At 44.9% G+C, this 17,735-nt stretch overlaps 3 protein-coding genes across 3 annotated transcripts; 1 reads left to right on the top strand and 2 right to left on the bottom strand.

Moving 5' to 3' along the window:
- Positions 1-3,069: 3,069 nt before the first annotated feature.
- On the bottom strand, positions 3,070-5,084 carry LOC123062526 (40S ribosomal protein S15a-1). The gene is made up of 4 exons (XM_044486074.1): positions 4,902-5,084; positions 3,761-3,899; positions 3,521-3,681; positions 3,070-3,394 (listed from the first exon to the last, which is right to left on the bottom strand). Exons 2-4 carry the CDS (start codon positions 3,891-3,893, stop codon positions 3,296-3,298), a joined length of 393 nt encoding a protein of 130 aa, XP_044342009.1. The 5' UTR covers positions 3,894-3,899; positions 4,902-5,084; the 3' UTR covers positions 3,070-3,295.
- Positions 5,085-7,799: 2,715 nt separating this feature from the next.
- On the top strand, positions 7,800-12,664 carry LOC123062525 (P-loop NTPase domain-containing protein LPA1). Its single transcript, XM_044486073.1, has 7 exons — positions 7,800-8,208; positions 9,287-9,576; positions 9,914-9,995; positions 10,258-10,659; positions 10,790-11,518; positions 11,627-11,731; positions 11,907-12,664. Exons 1-7 carry the CDS (start codon positions 8,071-8,073, stop codon positions 12,177-12,179), a joined length of 2,019 nt encoding a protein of 672 aa, XP_044342008.1. The 5' UTR covers positions 7,800-8,070; the 3' UTR covers positions 12,180-12,664.
- Positions 12,665-14,780: 2,116 nt separating this feature from the next.
- LOC123062524 (ABC transporter F family member 4) lies at positions 14,781-17,438 on the bottom strand. Its single transcript, XM_044486072.1, has one exon. It carries the CDS (start codon positions 17,217-17,219, stop codon positions 15,051-15,053), a length of 2,169 nt encoding a protein of 722 aa, XP_044342007.1. The 5' UTR covers positions 17,220-17,438; the 3' UTR covers positions 14,781-15,050.
- Positions 17,439-17,735: the final 297 nt, after the last annotated feature.

Here is a 17,735-nt window from a genome sequence, read left to right as displayed (position 1 = left end):
AAAAATTTCATGGTTGTTACAAAGAGCCCTTTGGGTTTTTGTCTCGCGGATCGTAAGCCATAAACACAGCAAGTTGTCGTCAAGGACTTTGGACTGATTTGACGGTGTTGATGTTAGATTTATTTCGGTTAGCGGTTCTTGATCTGGAATAGAACATATTGTTTTCTCTCTAGAGAAAGGCTAGTCATGACTCGCACACTTGCTTTTTTTTAGGCTCAACTGCAAGTTGCAACTCAGCATTCTCCTAGTTCTTCAAGTCGTCCTCCCCTTTATGAAGAACCAAACCTGAAAAGGGAAGGAACCATGGATCAAGTTTGGATTGTTTTGGGGCGCTACGTAGAGACGATCGCGCGCGGTATAACAGTCTCACGGTTCTATGTGTGTCCTAGTGTGGTCATCGCCGTTGATAACAAATAGCCCTTAGGGTTATGGTCTTGCGAATTGGCGGCCACCAACCCATGAAGTTAGCGTCAATGGCTTAGGCTTGATTCGATGGTGGTGATGTCAAGTTTGTTTTGGCTAGTGTTTCTCTATTTTAGGATGTGACTTGCTTTTTTTTCTCTAGAGAGGGGCTAGTCATGATGTGTCCTCAGCTTGTTCCAGTATTTATAGTCGTCGCTAGGTGATCTATGGGTCTGGCTGTAATTTTTGTTACTTTGGTGTTCATTGTGCTACTATGACATGTGATGAATAGATCGGAGGTTTTCTCATAAAAAAATCAGATGACAAGTAGTAATAAGACCTCGTTCGGATCCTCCCCAGTACCAGCTCCTCCTCGCAAAATCATGCTTCCCATACAAAGATCGGCTTCAGAGAAACTGTCCGGGAGGTCAGCTCCACTTCCAATTGGTTGGGCTAATAGCCTAATAAGCTTGCATTAGGCCCGTTTGAAGGAAAGGCAGGCCATATTTTAGGTCGAATAGTATGGGAAAGAGAGCATATCGGGGAGAAAGAAATATTTCGAGTGAACCGATATGCTGCCCCGAGGTCACTTGGCGCTTTGGCGGTTTCAGGTAATAGTGTCTAACTCCGCCTCCTTCGGTTTTTGAGAACGGGTCTGACCAGCTTCTTATTTTTGCACTGTGAGGGTTGTTTGCTCCGGGAAGCGGGGGCTTCTCGGAGCTGCTGTGTTCGGGCCAGTTCCACGAGCGGAGCCGATGAAGCTGGGAACAGGAGGGGATCCGAACGGGGGCCTTAATCAAAGACAACATGAGCATATTTTGGAGATAATACGATTTACTTGCCCGGTGAGATTTGTACCTCAAAAACATCATCATCAGGAGGATACTACAGGTAGGGGCAGACAATGCAAAGGCAGCCATAGTGTTGTCAGCTGTTCAGTAGGTCCACGCAAGATTTGATCTAGGCGACCACGCACCAAACAAACAACCTTTCCAGCCCATGCTGCGTCAAGCCACTCCAAAACACGTACAGAGATCGCTCGCAATCGCCCAAATTATTCCACAATCACAGAGGGCTCCAAAGCCACGCGAGAAAGCACAGAATATACCTTTGAATACTCCAAAGCGGAGCAAAGCACGGGGGCGAGAAAAGCAGAAGTTCTCATATGCTCAGGAATATGCCAGGGAAGATGCCCCCTCACTTAGGTCACCGGGCCACCGGAGCTTCCACTCGCCGATGGAAGCCTCGTGCGCTTGTGCGGTTCTATATATGAAGCCTTGCCCGGCGTCTCCCATGGAGGACTCCCTCGCCTGGGAGGAGCTCCTCCCAGGTATATACCCCCCAACAATGGCCTCTGACGGTAGCCACTGTCGGCGTCTTACTTCCCAGCTGCTTCACCGGCGGCGACGGCGGTGCGCGGCGGCGGAGGTAGCTAGCTAGCTAGGCGGGTGTCAGGCCGTGTAGGGCAACTATACATCTTTGGCAAATGTCTTCTTCTTCCTCCTCCATGGGAGGATTGTAATGGAGTGTGTAAACTGTGCGTGCATCCCTTCCCGTGGGCTTGGCTCTCGTTCGTGGAAATTCGCCGTCTTGCATTTCTACGACCAATACTATCTATACTAGTGCTCTGTTGCTTCGTTGAAAAGAAATATACTAGTGCTCTTGTTGTGGAGGCTGCTGTATTCCTGTTTGTGGCGAGCTGGTGTTTTTGTCATGTCAACTTTTGCTGCTGATTTTTCAGCACTGGGAAGTTGTATTGTGTATTTGTGTAGCACTCCCGAGTGCTCCACTATGTGTCTATGTCTTGAAACTCGAGTGGTAGATCCGGTCTTTGTTCGTCTTACGCTTGTTCTACAAGTTTGAAGTGATCGACGCCCGCGCTGTGATCAGCCGGTTGTTTCTAAACGTTTTAGTTTTTCATAGTATAATTGCCGCTCGGCCTTCTTCCCTTTGCACAGCGTGGCGCTCCCTCTCGGTCAGGGCACTCGCCGGGGGCTTGTTCTGTAGACACCATCCTTTGCTGCAAGCCGCCCCACTGTCAACGACGGTAGGCATCGATGCTTATACAGTCCATGTCGATTCTTCTGAGACAAGGCGGACCGCCGTGAGGCCGCACACTACTAGGAGCACGTTTGCCGCCGCTGCAAGGGCCGGTGCTCGACTCCCGGCAATGCTTTTCGACCGGTGCTGCAGTAGCACCGCCGACGAGGCAATCTCTGTCGCAAATGCATCAGCAACAGCTCTGGCGCAACGACGGCTGTGCTTCTGCAGCTGCAACGCCGGTACCACTGCAAAGATCTGCGATCTGGGTTCGGGTCACAGCATCACCACTTCTGTGGGAAGGCGTTGGTGCTTCAAGCACATCACCAGTGCCAAGGCCGTTGGAGGAAGCAGTGCCACTGGTGAAAAAGTTGGCCATCGGACGCAAAATCAAACGGCTGGGAGATGTAATCCGGCAGTAGAGAAGGCAGCTTATATTTTCTAAACTTTTCAAGTTTCACCCAACTATCTATGCAAATCACCAGCAGAACATCGTCATGCAAGACGATAAAAACTCGCCTTGAATTGCAATCTCAAAGTCAAACAATTAAGCATGAGCTCACAGACAAGATTGAAACTACTGTGAGCCGGGCAGATTACTAGATTTAAACCTCTTCGGCATCTATCTTGACGGAACAACATAATATTGCATATAGAATTTTCAGAATTAACGACAGGCACAGCTCATAGTTTTCAAACAAAGGCACCCAATCCCAAAGTGCATAACAGATTCCAGAATAACTCAACAAGCAGCGGCAGCTAGTCAGACAAAAAAAAGACAACTTAGGTGTTCCTTGGAAATATCCTACTAACACATCTCAGGTACTTTCATCCAATTTTCCATTTTCCATTTTCAGTAGAAAAAGCCTAGCACTTTGCCACCAACATTCTTACGCCTTGCCTCCTCATGGTCCATGATCCCAGCAGAAGTTGTCAGCACAATGTAGCCAAACTGCAAATCAGGTGGGAGAATGTACATCAAGTTAATGATCCAAGATCCGACACGTGCAGAACACTCAGTTTATGCATCAAGTTACATACACAATTCAATGAGCAGTAGTAAGTTAAGGCAACTGACCTGACGAGAAGGCAGGAGCCTTGCAGTCCATCCCTCAATCTCCTTGACACCAACATCAAAGCGAGGACTGATGACACCACACTTGTTCAGCCTGCCATTCAATTCGACCACGATCTTGCCAGACCTGTGATCATCAACATACTCAAACTCGCCAATGTATCCTAGAACAAAGAGAACAGAGTCAGCTACAGATTCTCAGAGAGCAACAACAAAACAGAATATGCAGGTGGTAGAACTAACCGTGCTTCTGCATGACGATAAGGAACTTGATAATGACCTTGGAAGAAGGCCTGATCATGACCTGCCTCTTCCCACGCTTCTCAGCGTTGTACATGCTCTTGAGAGCATCGTTCAGCACACTGACTCTCACCATCCTTACCTGCAGAATAACAACAGCCTTTTAGAAAACAAATGGAAGTGGAAAAAAGACAAACATGCATTGTATGTAAATAGTAATGGAACAGTTTTTACATTTTAACACTTTGGATATTCATTCTAGCAAGGTCTACATTGGCACAAGAATGAAAATTGTTACAACAATTCAATACAGTTAAAGGAACATAATCCTATGTATGCAAGTGCTTCCAATTATCAGACACTGGCTAAGATGAGTTTATTCAACTAGTTCAATGGCATCTTCCATGCAAGTCAAAGCAAATTCTACAGTACACAAGCAGATAGGACGATTGGTTACTAGCTACTCCAGCAAAAGTGAATCACGTTCCAAAACGAATCATGCACAAACCTGTGATGCACTTCAACTAGGTGGATACACAATTAAGCACATCAACACGTGAACAGACAGAAACGAAGTTCATGATTCCTTAACACATGTAAACAGAGCATGGCGATATGACAACCCAAGCAAGGTTCATGTTCAGCTCGCTAAAGATTTAACAACACAAAACATTTCATGGCATTTGAAAGCAGGTGCATCTCCTAGGTTTATCTCAAGGATACAATGAAGCAAAACAAAATTAATTTCATTTCTCGCATTTCATCGGCCCAAATCACAAGCCACTACAAGTCTACAACACGAAAAATTACCAAACGTGCTCTCCAGCAAACTATTCCTTCTAGTCTCCAACCTCATGAACAGGATACACAGGCAAGAAAACACCTACGTACACGACATCAATAGTTAACAAGGACTAGAGCTGCTTTTGATCCTACATCGCTCCCAGATAAGACCAAGGCATCAATAAGACATTAGCCACGCTAGAATAAACTACAAGCTTGCAGTTCGCCAGGGATCAGGCCATAGATACACCGCGCCGCCGTGAAACTAGAGATCCGGAATAGCTACGCGCCGATCTAGGGAACAAACAGAAGGGAGAGGGGGGAGGGAGGGATCGGGGCGACGTGCTCCTGCGAGTGGTACCTCTAGGGAGCGAGTCGAGCTCTGGCCGTGGCGGCGGCGGCGGCGGCGGCGTCTGCGGAGCGAGAGCGGCAAGCAGGAAGGCGACGGCGCAGGGGGGAGTTCCGCGAGAGGGTTTGGCAGCTTAAAAGGGGTGGAAGGATGGCGTACCTGCGGTTGGATTTGAATCTGACGGTGATCGTTTGCTTCGAGGTGGTTTGCCCTAGAATGACGCCAGTCCCTCCCTGGTGCTCCCATATGGGCCCTGCAAATACGGCCTTTCGGTGGAACCCAACTCGGATGGCGCATGTAAGACCTCTGTAGTGGGCTGGGCCTCATTCATCCTTAAAACGTCTTAGGCTATTCCTACATGGTTGCTGTGGTTTTTAGTGTGTGGTTTTTTCCGGAAAGGCCTATAGCTATATGTTAAATATATCACATGCGAAAATACCAAAGTGAACATGGTTGTATGCGCACCCGCATGAATAGTAAATTTGAAAGAAAAAGTTGAAAAGTTTTAAAAAATTGCTTTTGGGGGATATCAAACTTGGCATACCATTCTACTCACGTGTGAAGTTTTGTGAAGTATTGACATCCGTGGTGTTCTTAGTGAAGAAATTGCAATTGAGACCTTAGTATTCACCAAATAGTGTTTTCTAATATAGCTTCAATTTTGACATTTTTTCCCGGATTATCACAGATGTCATTTGTTTGTGAAACTTAACATGACGTATACCAAACAACTATGTATGTTACAAAAAAACCATATTTTTTAGAATAAACTTTTAAAAAAATTGCTTTGTTGTTCTCACGGGCATGCATGGAACCATGTTCCAAAAACTCATGTCTGCATTGCATATCCTTATAAACACGCCTTTTACAGAGAAAGGGAAATACATCCAAACTTTTGGGATGTCGAAGTCTTCTCCCTCCAGCATCCATCGATAGGAAAAGAAAACATCGAAGAGGGCCTGCAAATATGAAAAGAAAACAACTCTGTTTTGATTTTTTTAAATAGATTTGGAACCATCTTAAAATTTATTTAAAAAAAATTCAGATTAAGAAAGCAAAAGGAGAAAACGACTCTATTTTGATGTAAGATTGACGAGGCCGCTAGTTTTGTTACGATTCATGTACGATGACAAACAAGTTATAACTTTCTTAGAGTATTTCTCAAGACACAACTTCTCAGTTTCTATTTCAATTTTTAAAACAATATTGATGTCAAAATTTAATAGTCCCCCTGTCCTATAATATAAGAATGTTAGCTTCCGCAAAAAAAACAAAGTTTGACTTAAGACATGTCTAAAACATCATCTTTTACGCGACACAGTACCACTTAGCGCAGTCACGCTTTATTAGTTACGTAGAAACCAAGCCAGACGTATAAAAAGCAGTTGTATTTTTTGTCTTCGTTCCTTGCAGAAAGGATAGATTTGTATGCTCCAAAGATAACGTTGGATTAAACAAGAGTACTTGTGTACGTGGTCGGCACCTAGCGTCGATGGATGCAGCTAGCTGCCTAATCCTATCGTTCTCTTAATTAATCATCACATGGGAACACCGGTGTAATCAAGGCAATTTAGTAGTGTTCTCAAGCGTCGACAAAGAAGAGATGCATCCATCAACACAAAAGATCGACCCAAGAGAGAATCGAAAACGATTGACACAAGAAAGAAGGGCCATGTACTTCCTTTTATGGATTGTGAAATGCCCACTGTCGGTTTAAGAGCACGATGGCGAAATAAATCCAATATAAATGAAATTGTATCAAGGTCTCATGGTAGCCGCCAAGGTTGTACCTAAAGATTATGTCGACGGTCGACGCAAAGTTTCAGTTTATAAACATCGCTCCTCGTCCCCTCATTTAACTTTTGTTAGGATAACAACTTGACCCGCAATTACTCCATTGATATGTAACTTACATATATAGCATAATTGATATTATTAGATTTCTTTTTCAAATAACCTATGTATGGAGTAGTGCTTTTATTACATTACTAGATGATACCCCGCACGTTGCAGTGAAAATATTTTCTGTTATATTTTAATGATAACTAAAACTAAAAATACATATGATTTATCGTTTTTGACTATTGTATAGTTGCAACATACCCCGCACGTTTTTGACGCTCTTATATTATGGGATGGAGGGAGTATGTGTTAAATGTAAATAGTGTAATAGAGTTAAAATCATCACGCACGTTCGTATATTGAGGTCAGCTATTTCCTATGCATGATGACATGTTAAGGTGATCCATTTTCCATGCATGTTGCATGATGAGATGACATACTTGCATGTTAAGAAAAATATATTAGTGAAGCTAGCACTTTAGATATAGAAGATACATGTTATAATTACTAAGAAGAATGAGCGTGCTTTTTTGGCTCAGTTTTAGGTGCTCTAATTTTGATTTTTTTAAATGAGCCTTACGAATTTCAACCAAATCCGAAAGATGCACACAACCATAGGGATGTACTATACTACATGTATGTAAATTTTCATGATAAAGTACATTTTGATGAGCTAAAAAAATCCTGAAAAATATTTTATTTTGTTGTGTAGCTCACATGTTGAACGTGATATTTTGTACATCTCAAATGTTAACTTATTTCATCATAAAAATTCACACGCTTGTACTTCCTCCGTTCCAAATTACTCGTCGCAGAAATGGATGTATCTAGAACTAAAATACATCTAGATACATCCATACCCGCGACAAGTAATTCAAAACGGAGGGAGTAGAAAACATCCCGATGCACATCCCTATTTTTTCAGAAAAAATAAAACTTCAAATTTTATTTTTTGCATTTTGTCAAAATCCAGGTTCCATGGCGCCGGGGAGCCAAAAGCAAAAAGAATGAAAAGGTAAAAGAAAGGAGTGTGGGCAAGAGGCCATAAAAGCGGGAGGAGGAGAGGAGAAAACCAGCGAGAGGGAGGGAGGGAGACAAATCCCAGAAAAATCGAGGAGGAAGGCGACGACTCGGGCGGAGCGGAGAGAGAGCGCGGCCATGTGGAAGCCATGGGCGCGCGCGGCGTGGACGTCGTAACGACACCTGCCGCCTTCCAGGCCCTCCCCCCGCCACCCCCACGCCCGCGCCCATGACCGCGCCGCCGCAATGCGCCTCAAAACCCCACCCCGCTCCCCTCCCCGATCTCTGACCCGGCAGGCTTGTTGATCCAGGCGCAGGCATGGCGGAGGCGGCGCCGCCGAAGCTGCTCTACATTGCCGTCGCCGACGGCGGCGGCCGGCGGGCGTTCCGGTACACGCGCCCCGTCCTGCAGAGCACCCTCCAGCTCATGGGTTGCAAGGCTCGCCACGCCTTCAAGGTTATCCCCTCTGCCCCTCCCCCTCTTTGCTACCCCTCTCGCTGTCCGCGATCTTGATCCCGGAAAATGGAGGGACGCCAGCCTCCGATTGGAGGCCCTCGCGCGACATGCTCGCGTTATACCACGATTAAAGACTGAGGTCGAACCCCCCTGCTTCTGTTTCGTTTTAGATGCGGTAGATCCTTCCCGGACAGCACATGTCTAGCATAGTGTTCTTGGTGCTTTTTCTTCCTCTTGACTGAATGCTAGTTCTTGGTTCAGAACCTCAAATGATGTAGTTAGGCATGCCTAGCATAGTGTTTGGCAGTAGGACAATTTTGACATGGGAAGGTGACATATACTCTACTAATTGATGAGCATACTGTGTTCGTTGCTCGAGCCAAATTCCCCTAGGTCAATTCACCGCCCTTGGATTAGACAGAAAAACTCTCATATCCTTTTGGACAGGGTCGTTCTTTGCAGCAAAAGGATTGGATCTGATTCAGCGTATTTCGTGTGTCATTCCTTACCAAGCTATTGTTCTTGTTGCAGACTGAATTTGTCTATTTTTTCAAGGATACGTCCGCCAGGATGTATCAAGATCCCGAAATTGTCTTTTGGTGATACTTTGCTTACGGGTCATTATCATCACATACTGTCATAGCTTGCGTGAATTGCTATTCCTTTCTTCACTTTATTAGGCTCTGATGAGAGAGACAGCACCATGTTATATGATGGTAGACATTTAGGCTTTGCCTTGCATGATCTTTTTGCTCGGGAACTGTAGCTTGGCGGGCTACCTTTCTAGTCTGTATCCTGGAATTGACATGAGCTCTGGTGTCGGGTTCTCCTCATCGTCCATATTGGTTAGCTGCGTAAGCAACATGCATCTTGGACTTGACCTGAGCTCTGGTATCGGTTCTCACTTGACGTGATTTTCCTTGCTCTGATTTGGTCATGGCAGTTTGGCGTATCTTCTTTTCCTCGTCGTCCATTTCGATAAGCTGCAAAGTACTACGCCATCCATGTGCACAACTTTTTCTTATTGGTGTGTAAAGTTTAACAAAGTTTTCTTGTCATCCCTTGTTGGCACTGTCAGATTAGCAAGAAAGTATTCAGTGTGATGAGGAGTGAATTCTTGGATGCATCGAGGTCGGATAGGGCTGTCAAAGAAGAAAATGCTCCTAGCCTGGGCATTGGGGAAGATGCTAATATGCTTAGCACAGAAATTCCAGATGCAAGTAGCAGCAGCATGCCCTTCGAATTGTACAAGACACAGACAACAATTCTTATTTCAAGAGAAAAGTTTCTGAATATTGTGTGTGATGCACTCTCTTCTTACAAGTATGTTGGACCAAACCAGAAGGCTGACTTGCTTCTTGCTTGCAGGTAACTTTACCCTATCTCTATCTCATTGAGTTCACAGAAGCAATCCAACAAGCATATTGCTTCATCTATTTAATTACAGCTCCTAGTAGTAGTCGTCTATTATCTCCACAACAGAACAGGCTTATGATAAATGTGTGTGCTTAACGTGCTTTGTTAAAGTCAAATGATTCCCTTGAAAAGGCCTAAATTATTCTTATGAGCACAGTACATGCATTATGCCCAAAGAAATATGCATATATTTCCCAAGTCATTTCATTGCAACCATTGGGTAGCTACCTCAATGAATTCAACGGCATTTAATTTTTGCCATTGTGCCTTTTCCAATTATTCTGATCAGAATTAAGGAGAAAAAGGAATCAGTGACAGTACTCTTGTGTGGGACAAGCGGGTGTGGCAAGTCCACTCTATCATCTTTGTTGGTATGTTGTTTTCTAACTTAAGAGTCTCTGCCATTTCTGGATGGGCTATATTATCTATGGTACACCAGTGACACAATAGTTTGTTACATGCAGAAGCATTTAATAATAAGTATCTGCAAATCAAATATCAATTTAAAGCACTTTGACTGCTTTCTGGTCCATTGTATGTCTTGTTCCTTTTAGAAGATTGCATTATGAATCAGAGAGATAACTGATGCTGACTCTTGCTGAATGTTTAATATGGTCTGTTTGTTTTACCCAGGGTAGTAGATTGGGCATTACGACAGTAGTTTCTACTGATTCCATACGCCATATGATGAGAAGCTTTGCGGATGAAAAGCAAAATCCTCTTCTCTATGCATCAACCTACCATGCAGGCGAATACTTGGACCCTGTTGCAGTTGCTAAGTCAAAGGCAAAGAAGCTAGCAACGGTTTCTCATACCAATGGAGGCAAAGATGGCACTTCAGATGTTAAATCTCATCATGGCTCCTCAGATTTACCTCCTAGAACCGAGTTGATTGGCAACAAACAAATGGCAATAGAAGGGTTCAAGGTGCAAAGCGAGATGGTCATTGACAGCCTGGACAGATTAATTACATCATGGGAGGAGCAGAAGCGATCTGTTATTGTTGAAGGAGTTCATTTGAGCCTCAATTTTGTGGTGCGTACTAGTCAGGAAACAAGATGGATACTTTATTAGTGTTCTTCATGTGATACTTGCATTGTTTGCCTATTATATTTTGTTGCACTTTGAAGAATTGACTAAGCTATTTATTTTGAATATCTAATAGATGGGGCTAATGAAGAAACATCCTTCCATAATACCATTTATGGTATACATTGCAAATGAGGAGAAGCACATGGAGCGATTTGCTGTACGTGCAAAGTACATGACATTGGACCCGGCAAAGAACAGATATATCAAGTACATCCGGAATATCCGGGCTATCCAGGAATACCTTTGCAACCGAGCGGACAAGCATCTGGTGCCTAAGATTAACAATACTAATGTTGACCAGAGCGTGGCAGCCATACATGCCACAGTTTTCAGCTGTCTTCGTCGACGAGAAGTTGGGGAGCAGTTGTATGATCTCAACACAAACACTGTTTCTGTGGTGGATGAGGAATACAGGAACCAGCGTGCATCTAACTCCTTGGGTTCCAAGGGCATGTTCCAGTTCATTCAAAGGAAGGGGTCTTCTAGGAATCTGATGGCTCTCCTTAACCCTGATGGTTCAGTCACCAAGGCTTGGCATGTAGATTCATGTGACGGCAATGCCAATGGCAGTAGAAGCAGTGATAAATCAGTAGGAAAGGTTAACCCATCACACATTGGGAAGGTAGAGTCAGTAAATCTCCAATTTGGTTCCTTCGGGATTAGTGCGTGGCTGAGTGATACAGGTGGCACCAGCCATACTGGGAGTGTAGATGACCTGAGGGCTGATGGCATTGAGACAGGCGGTAGATACTTCTCCTCATGCTGCAGCTCGCCAAAGACATCAGATTGCGCATCCAAAGAGGTACAACGATATTCTGTTATTAATATGACAGTAATATGTTCATATTTCTGTTAGTAGATTGCTGATGTTTTACATTCCAGTCTAACAAACGCTCTTTGCCCTTTCCAGCATATGGAGGATTATTCAGTCTATGGTAGTGAAGAAGAAGCTGACAACCCACCTGATGCTGAAACTGATGAGGATCTAACTGATGAAGAAAGAGATGTTCATGAGGTAGCGACTATGTTATCCAGCAATTTTCCTAGTGGGATTTATTTCTATTTTAGGAGCGAACATTTGATTGCAGTTGCTTCCTGGACTAACCAGGACTGCCAGTTGATAGCTTGCGCATCAGTTATCTGAGCTTTCTAGATTGCTAAATGTTTTCTGCACAAACCAATGTCTTCAGATTGAAGCGGGCTCGGTCGACGAGCATTCCACCAAGTCTGACGAGGAATACGACGACCTAGCCATGCAGGACGTCATGGAGAACGGTAACTGCTCCGACGATGACGACGAGCAAGCTGTGCGGTTCAGCAAGAGGAGCTCGCCGCCTCTGGATGAGAGCATCCTCGGAGCAGCTGACGGTGATGATGCCGTGGTGGAGGGAAGGTACCACCACAACCTGGACTTCTTCACGATATCCAAGGACATGGCTGTCACGCGGATGCCGTGCGCGTGACGCTGCCACCCAGACCAACCCATGGGAAGAAAAGCCAGGTGTCCTGTGAATCAGACACCATTTCCACGGTTCGCTGCGCCACTGTGCTCTCCGGTGGCGCTTCCAGTTACTCCCCCCGTTCCTAAATACTCCCTCTGTACCGAAATAATTGTCGCTGGAGTAGCTGCGACAACTATTTCGGTACAGAGGGAGTATAAGTCTTTCTAAAGATTCCAATATGGACTATGTACGGAGCAAAATGAGTGAATCTACACTCTAAACTACGCCTAGGTACTCCATATTGAAATCTCTAGAAAGACTTATATTTAGGAACGGAGGGAGTAGGAGTTTGCACCGGCGGCTGTACTCATATGAGCTTATGTCGGTGGTTATGACTGTTAGACATACTGATGCTTGTCCAAGCTTACCAAATACTATAGGAATCTGGTACTTTGCCGATGAAACTCAAATAATGGAAGGTTGAAATTGCATCTGTAATTGCGCAAGAATCTCTTGGCACCAAAAATAGGCGCAGGAGGTCCTTCCTTTTTAAATGTGCACAAGGTCATGCTTTGAATAACAGTTAATCTAATTAATTTTTCAATTTTCACCCAAATTGGCCCTGCTGGATTCGTTTTTAAAATCATGTATGGTTGTGATTTTGTAACTTTTAGCAACAGCCAAATAGGTCTCATATTTCTAAGCGGAGGTGACTGTGAGCTGTAGTTATTAGCAACAGTTGTAGTTATTAGCGACAGTGCAACAAATTCAGCTAATTCCTCCGTTGTAACTTGTTATTATGAGGATGCAAATGCCATGTGATGAAACCAAGAACCAAGAACATAAAAGATAAAGTCATTATGGGGAAAATGTCGTGGGAATCTATCAGCATTTGGAAATGCGCAAAGTTTAAATTGCATTTGGAAATGCGCAATCCAAAAAATTGTCCGTTGGCTCACAATACAATAACTTGCTGTTTTCATCCAATATATTGATGAAACTGAGAACAGAAGCATAAAATTACATCAGAAAAATGAACTCTGGTACAATAAAGATTGTACGCATCCTTATGAAGATTAATGTGGTGAACTCGCAAGATAACTCGAAAGACCAAATTAGCATCATAGATAGTAAATCAAATAGTAATATAGTACTCAATCACAAGAAAAGATGAAAAAAATAAAACAAAGAGTGACACACGGCAAAACACAAGAAAAACGCTGGTACTTCAAGAGCTGCATACAGGCATTTCATTGACAGACGTTCATTTGATTTCTGTGAAAGGTTAAAACATTACAGAGATCGAAACATTTGATTCTGCGAAACATCAGTAAAATAGAAATCTTTACAGAGATGGAAACCTTATACACTGATTAAACCCAAGGCAAAAGGATCTACATGTGTCCTTTACTCCCCGTAATCTAAACCTAAACATTTCATCTAAATTGCTTCCATGCTTTTCCCTTTCTTATGTAAAAATGTTTCTTACTCAAAGAGGGGAAACCGTAAAAACATACACTTTCTCTCCTTTGGAACAAGCAAAATCAGACATGTATTCTTTTTTTTTTTTTGAGGAAACAGACATGTATTCTACCTACAAAGGAAGTGTGCAACCATAGCTATAAGAACAATTATAAGCCCAACAGCAACAAGAATAGTAATCAGATTTGCAATAGACAGTATTCAGCTGTGGATCTGACACTGCTGGACAACAAGTGCAAAAGAGCTACGGTTCGAACAATACTCTACATGAAAGATATTCTACAGATAATTCCTGAATACATTGAAACAGAAGAATATACAGTAAGACAGAATCAGGGAAGGTTACTATCAGGTATAGGCATAGGTCCAAGGTAAACGATAACAGGAAAGATCATCTACAGATTTGTTAATGGCAATCGTGAGAAGGGTGTCAAATATTGGTAGTGAAGAAGACAACTTTAATCAGATTTATGGATTGTCCTGAACTTATAAGAATCTTATGTTCGGAAGATAATCACCCAAACACTAATATTTACCACAACATCCTTACTCATGACTACTAGTATTGTTAGGCATAACAATTATAGGTCTACTGAAAGAAACATCCAACTTAAGGGCAGGCGATCCTTCCATATCAATTTTGCTAACCCACTTCTCTGAGTTAGTTTACATTGTCATGCTAAACAACTTAAGTTCCTCAAAACATAGACAAAACAAGAAATGGCTTGTGCCAATAATGATTCCAAAATTCAGCAGCCATAACACATAACAACTAAATTCATGTAGTCAGTACATATTGATTTATTTTTTCTACACAGAGCATGCGCAACAAAGAACCAGTACTCTTAGACAGCTGGTTGAAAGCACACCTGTAATAATGGCTCGTTCTCATCCGTCGTACCAAGCATTTCAATAGTTAGAATCTGGCACTATTAGTTCAGAACATATAATGGTAACTACTACCTCCGTTCCCTAATATAAGACCTTTTAGCTATTTTAATATTAACTACATACATACTAAGATGAGTGAACATACATACTAAAATTTGTCTAGCTACATACAAATCAAGAAAAAGGTAAAAGGTCTTTTTTAAGGGAACGGAGGGAGTATATAGCAAGTTAACACGAGAAAATACAATATATGGAAGTATACCGCCCAAGATGCATTAGTACGACAGTGTTGTGCAAAATCGTACAAAAGAAACACCACCAGATTTCCAGTATCTTGTAATGTATTAAAGGCAAACAAATAACTCATCTTGGCCATATAGATAGTACGCATATGACAAACCATATGTATATTCTGCAAACCAAAGCAAACAAAAGCTGCTAATAATACATGAGATTTCAGGAGAACAAACCAGCTCATTCTACAAAGAATAAGCAATCTGCAGCTCAATATGAGCAGCATTACTCTTCAACTTCCTTCTTTATCTCTGCCATTAGTTCATCCTTGTAATCCTCAAACGAGCCATCATATTTAGTCACCGTGCCATCCTCCACAACCCATATCTGGCTCTTCTCCTCATCGTCACAAACTCGAGATATCAACCGCGAGTCATGGCTAACCAAGACCACACCTCCAGTGAATTCATCCAGAGCGTCTGCCAAAGCATCAATACTTTGCATATCCAAGTGATTTGTAGGCTCATCCAGTAGGAGAATGTGAGGATTCGACATTGATATCGAAGTGAACACAACACGGGCCTTCTGACCACCAGATAATTTAACAATGGGAGTAAGATGGTTGTGACCTGGCAAGCCAAATTTTCCAAGCTTGCCACGGACAGCCTCTGCTTTGCTCATTCCTCCCTGGTCTGGGTGGAGCCTGAGCAAATACTGAACTGCATTTTCCTCCATCGTCAACAAGTCAACAAAATGCTGCGAGTATCGTCCAATCCTCAGCTTCTGGCTCCTTCTTGCCTCTCCTTCGGATGGGTTAAGATCACCAGCAAGTAAATTTAGAATAGTAGACTTTCCTGCTCCATTGGGCCCAACAATGGCAACACGTGTTCCCATGTCAATGCCAACATCAACATCTGATAACTTGAAGTCCGGACGGTTGGGGTAGCCGAAACCCACATCAATGAGCTGAAGGAGTGGTGGTGTGAGCAAAGTGGGTTCTGGGAAGTGGAACTCAACTTTGTAGTCATGCCACTTTTGTGGCAGATCTGCTGGCTTCACGTTATCATCATCATTTGCCACATTCTTTCCCTTCCCCTTCCCCTTGGCAACTTCTTTATGGGCCTTTGACATTGCTTGGTCTTTAACCTTATCTTGTGCAGCCTTGCTCCCAGTCTTCCTTGCTGCTTTCATTTGCTTTTCATACACCTCAAACTTCTTGTTCATCTCCTTCCTCTTCTGCTCATACCCGCTCTCAAAGTCATCAAAATTACCACGGTAAACATGCAAACTCTTATCGTGCAAATGAATGATATCATTGCACACTGTGTTCAAGAAGTCCCGGTCATGGGAGACAACAATAAGGGTCTTCTTCCACTGCGAGCACAAGTACTGCTCCAACCAAAGCACAGCTCGGAGGTCCAAATGGTTGGTAGGCTCATCAAGGAGCAGCAATGTTGGCTGCATGAAGAGAGCACGGGCAAGCGAGATGCGCATCCTCCAGCCACCACTGAAGGACTTTGTGGACCTTGCCTGCATTGCCTGATCAAACCCCAGCCCCGCGAGGATTTTGGACGCACGAGCGCGTGCAGCATCAGAGTCACATAGATTTAGCTTCTCATATACCTCGGCAAGCTTGTCATTGTCATCGGGGTCGTTAGAGGCCTCAAGCTTTGCCTGCTCAGCCCGGAGCGCCGTGAGCTCCTCATTGGCTGCAACCACCGCCTCGGTTGCCGAGCGGTCATCACCAACAATCTCCTGCTCCACAAGCAGGACATCAATGTTCTTGGGCACAGGCACCTGCCGCCAGGAGAGCAGCTTCAGGAGGGTAGACTTGCCCATGCCATTGGGCCCCACTAGACCATAGCGGCGACCATGCGAGATCCGGAGGGAGGCGCCCTTGAGTAGCTCCTTTCCTCGCGCAGAGACAGAGAAGTTGTCGAGCACGATGTCCTTGATGTTTCCATCGGCGGCATCGCCCTCAGCGGCGGATCCGGGGACGCGCGCTCCGATGACGACGGAGAAGGCGTCGCGGTCGTCGCGGAGCGCCTCCCGCTTGGCAGCCTCGGCGACGGCGGCTGCCATCATCTCGCGCTTCTCCTTCTTCTTCGAGTCCTTGTCCGAGGGCGCGAGGGCGTTGAGGTCGACGGTGGCGCGAGCCGGCTTGGGCTTGGCGGCGACGGCGGCGACGTCGGCCTCGTCCTCCTCGTCGTCCGACGGGGGCAGGTCGATGCCGCCCATGTACGACGACGCGGGCGCCTTGGAGGGCTTGGGCTTGGGCGCCGCCTTGGCGGGCTTGGATTTGGGCGCCGTGCCGTCCATCGAGGCTAGCATGGCCGACACGGAGAGGGGTTTCTCCTTCTTGCCGGCGGCGCCCGCGGCCGAGGAGGACGAGGGGGCGTTCTTGCGGCTCGTGGCGGCGGCTGAGGAGGACGAGGAGGCGTTTTTGCGACTCATGGCGGCGGCGGCGGAGGAGGAGAAGAACGGCGATGTTGGGGGATTTGGGTTCGGCTGCGGCGGATGGGATCCGGGTGGGTTGGCGGCGCGACGGACCGGGGGTAGGCGGGGTGGAGGCGGCGGCGCCCTAGGGTTAGGGTTAGAGCTCCGCGCGGGCGGGGTGTGAGGACAGGAGACCGCACGGGTCGGCGAGGCCGGGCTTTTTTTCGTTTTTTTCAAAGTCAAAATATGGCTTTTAAGGGCCTCCTTGGACCGCGTGAAAAAACGAAACTTGCCGTGCGCACGACGCTTCGTGGCCGATATGCACACGAATACACGATACTCGAATCGACCGCGGTAGAAGTGCTGGCAAACTGCATCCGACGGTGGCCGCAGCAGCAATTTTATCGTTCGCATAGCAGTGCTCGTGGAAAAAAAAAATATCTGCTGAGTCAGTTATGAATTCAATTTTATCTAGTATAATCGGAAATAGTAGCAAGCATGTACATGCAACCCACACGATATTGTTAGAATTAA

Source organism: Triticum aestivum, chromosome 3A (assembly GCF_018294505.1).
Source record: "Triticum aestivum cultivar Chinese Spring chromosome 3A, IWGSC CS RefSeq v2.1, whole genome shotgun sequence".
NCBI lineage: Eukaryota > Viridiplantae > Streptophyta > Magnoliopsida > Poales > Poaceae > Triticum > Triticum aestivum.
Note: the sequence above shows the minus strand (reverse complement) of the source record. Positions and strands in the feature narration are given on the sequence as shown.

Excerpts from the sequence above, each read along its gene's own strand:
- LOC123062526 (XM_044486074.1), bottom strand. The coding sequence starts at position 3,893 with ATGGTGAGAGTCAGTGTGCTGAACGATGCTCTCAAGAGCATGTACAAC. Across the intron at positions 3,682-3,760 it reads TATCGTCATGCAGAAGCACG|GATACATTGGCGAGTTTGAG; the intron begins GTTAGTTCTACC and ends TCTTTGTTCTAG. Across the intron at positions 3,395-3,520 it reads GGCTCCTGCCTTCTCGTCAG|TTTGGCTACATTGTGCTGAC; the intron begins GTCAGTTGCCTT and ends CCTGATTTGCAG.
- LOC123062525 (XM_044486073.1), top strand. The coding sequence starts at position 8,071 with ATGGCGGAGGCGGCGCCGCCGAAGCTGCTCTACATTGCCGTCGCCGAC. Across the intron at positions 9,577-9,913 it reads GACTTGCTTCTTGCTTGCAG|AATTAAGGAGAAAAAGGAAT; the intron begins GTAACTTTACCC and ends TATTCTGATCAG. Across the intron at positions 11,732-11,906 it reads AAGAAAGAGATGTTCATGAG|ATTGAAGCGGGCTCGGTCGA; the intron begins GTAGCGACTATG and ends CAATGTCTTCAG.
- LOC123062524 (XM_044486072.1), bottom strand. The coding sequence starts at position 17,219 with ATGAGTCGCAAAAACGCCTCCTCGTCCTCCTCAGCCGCCGCCACGAGC.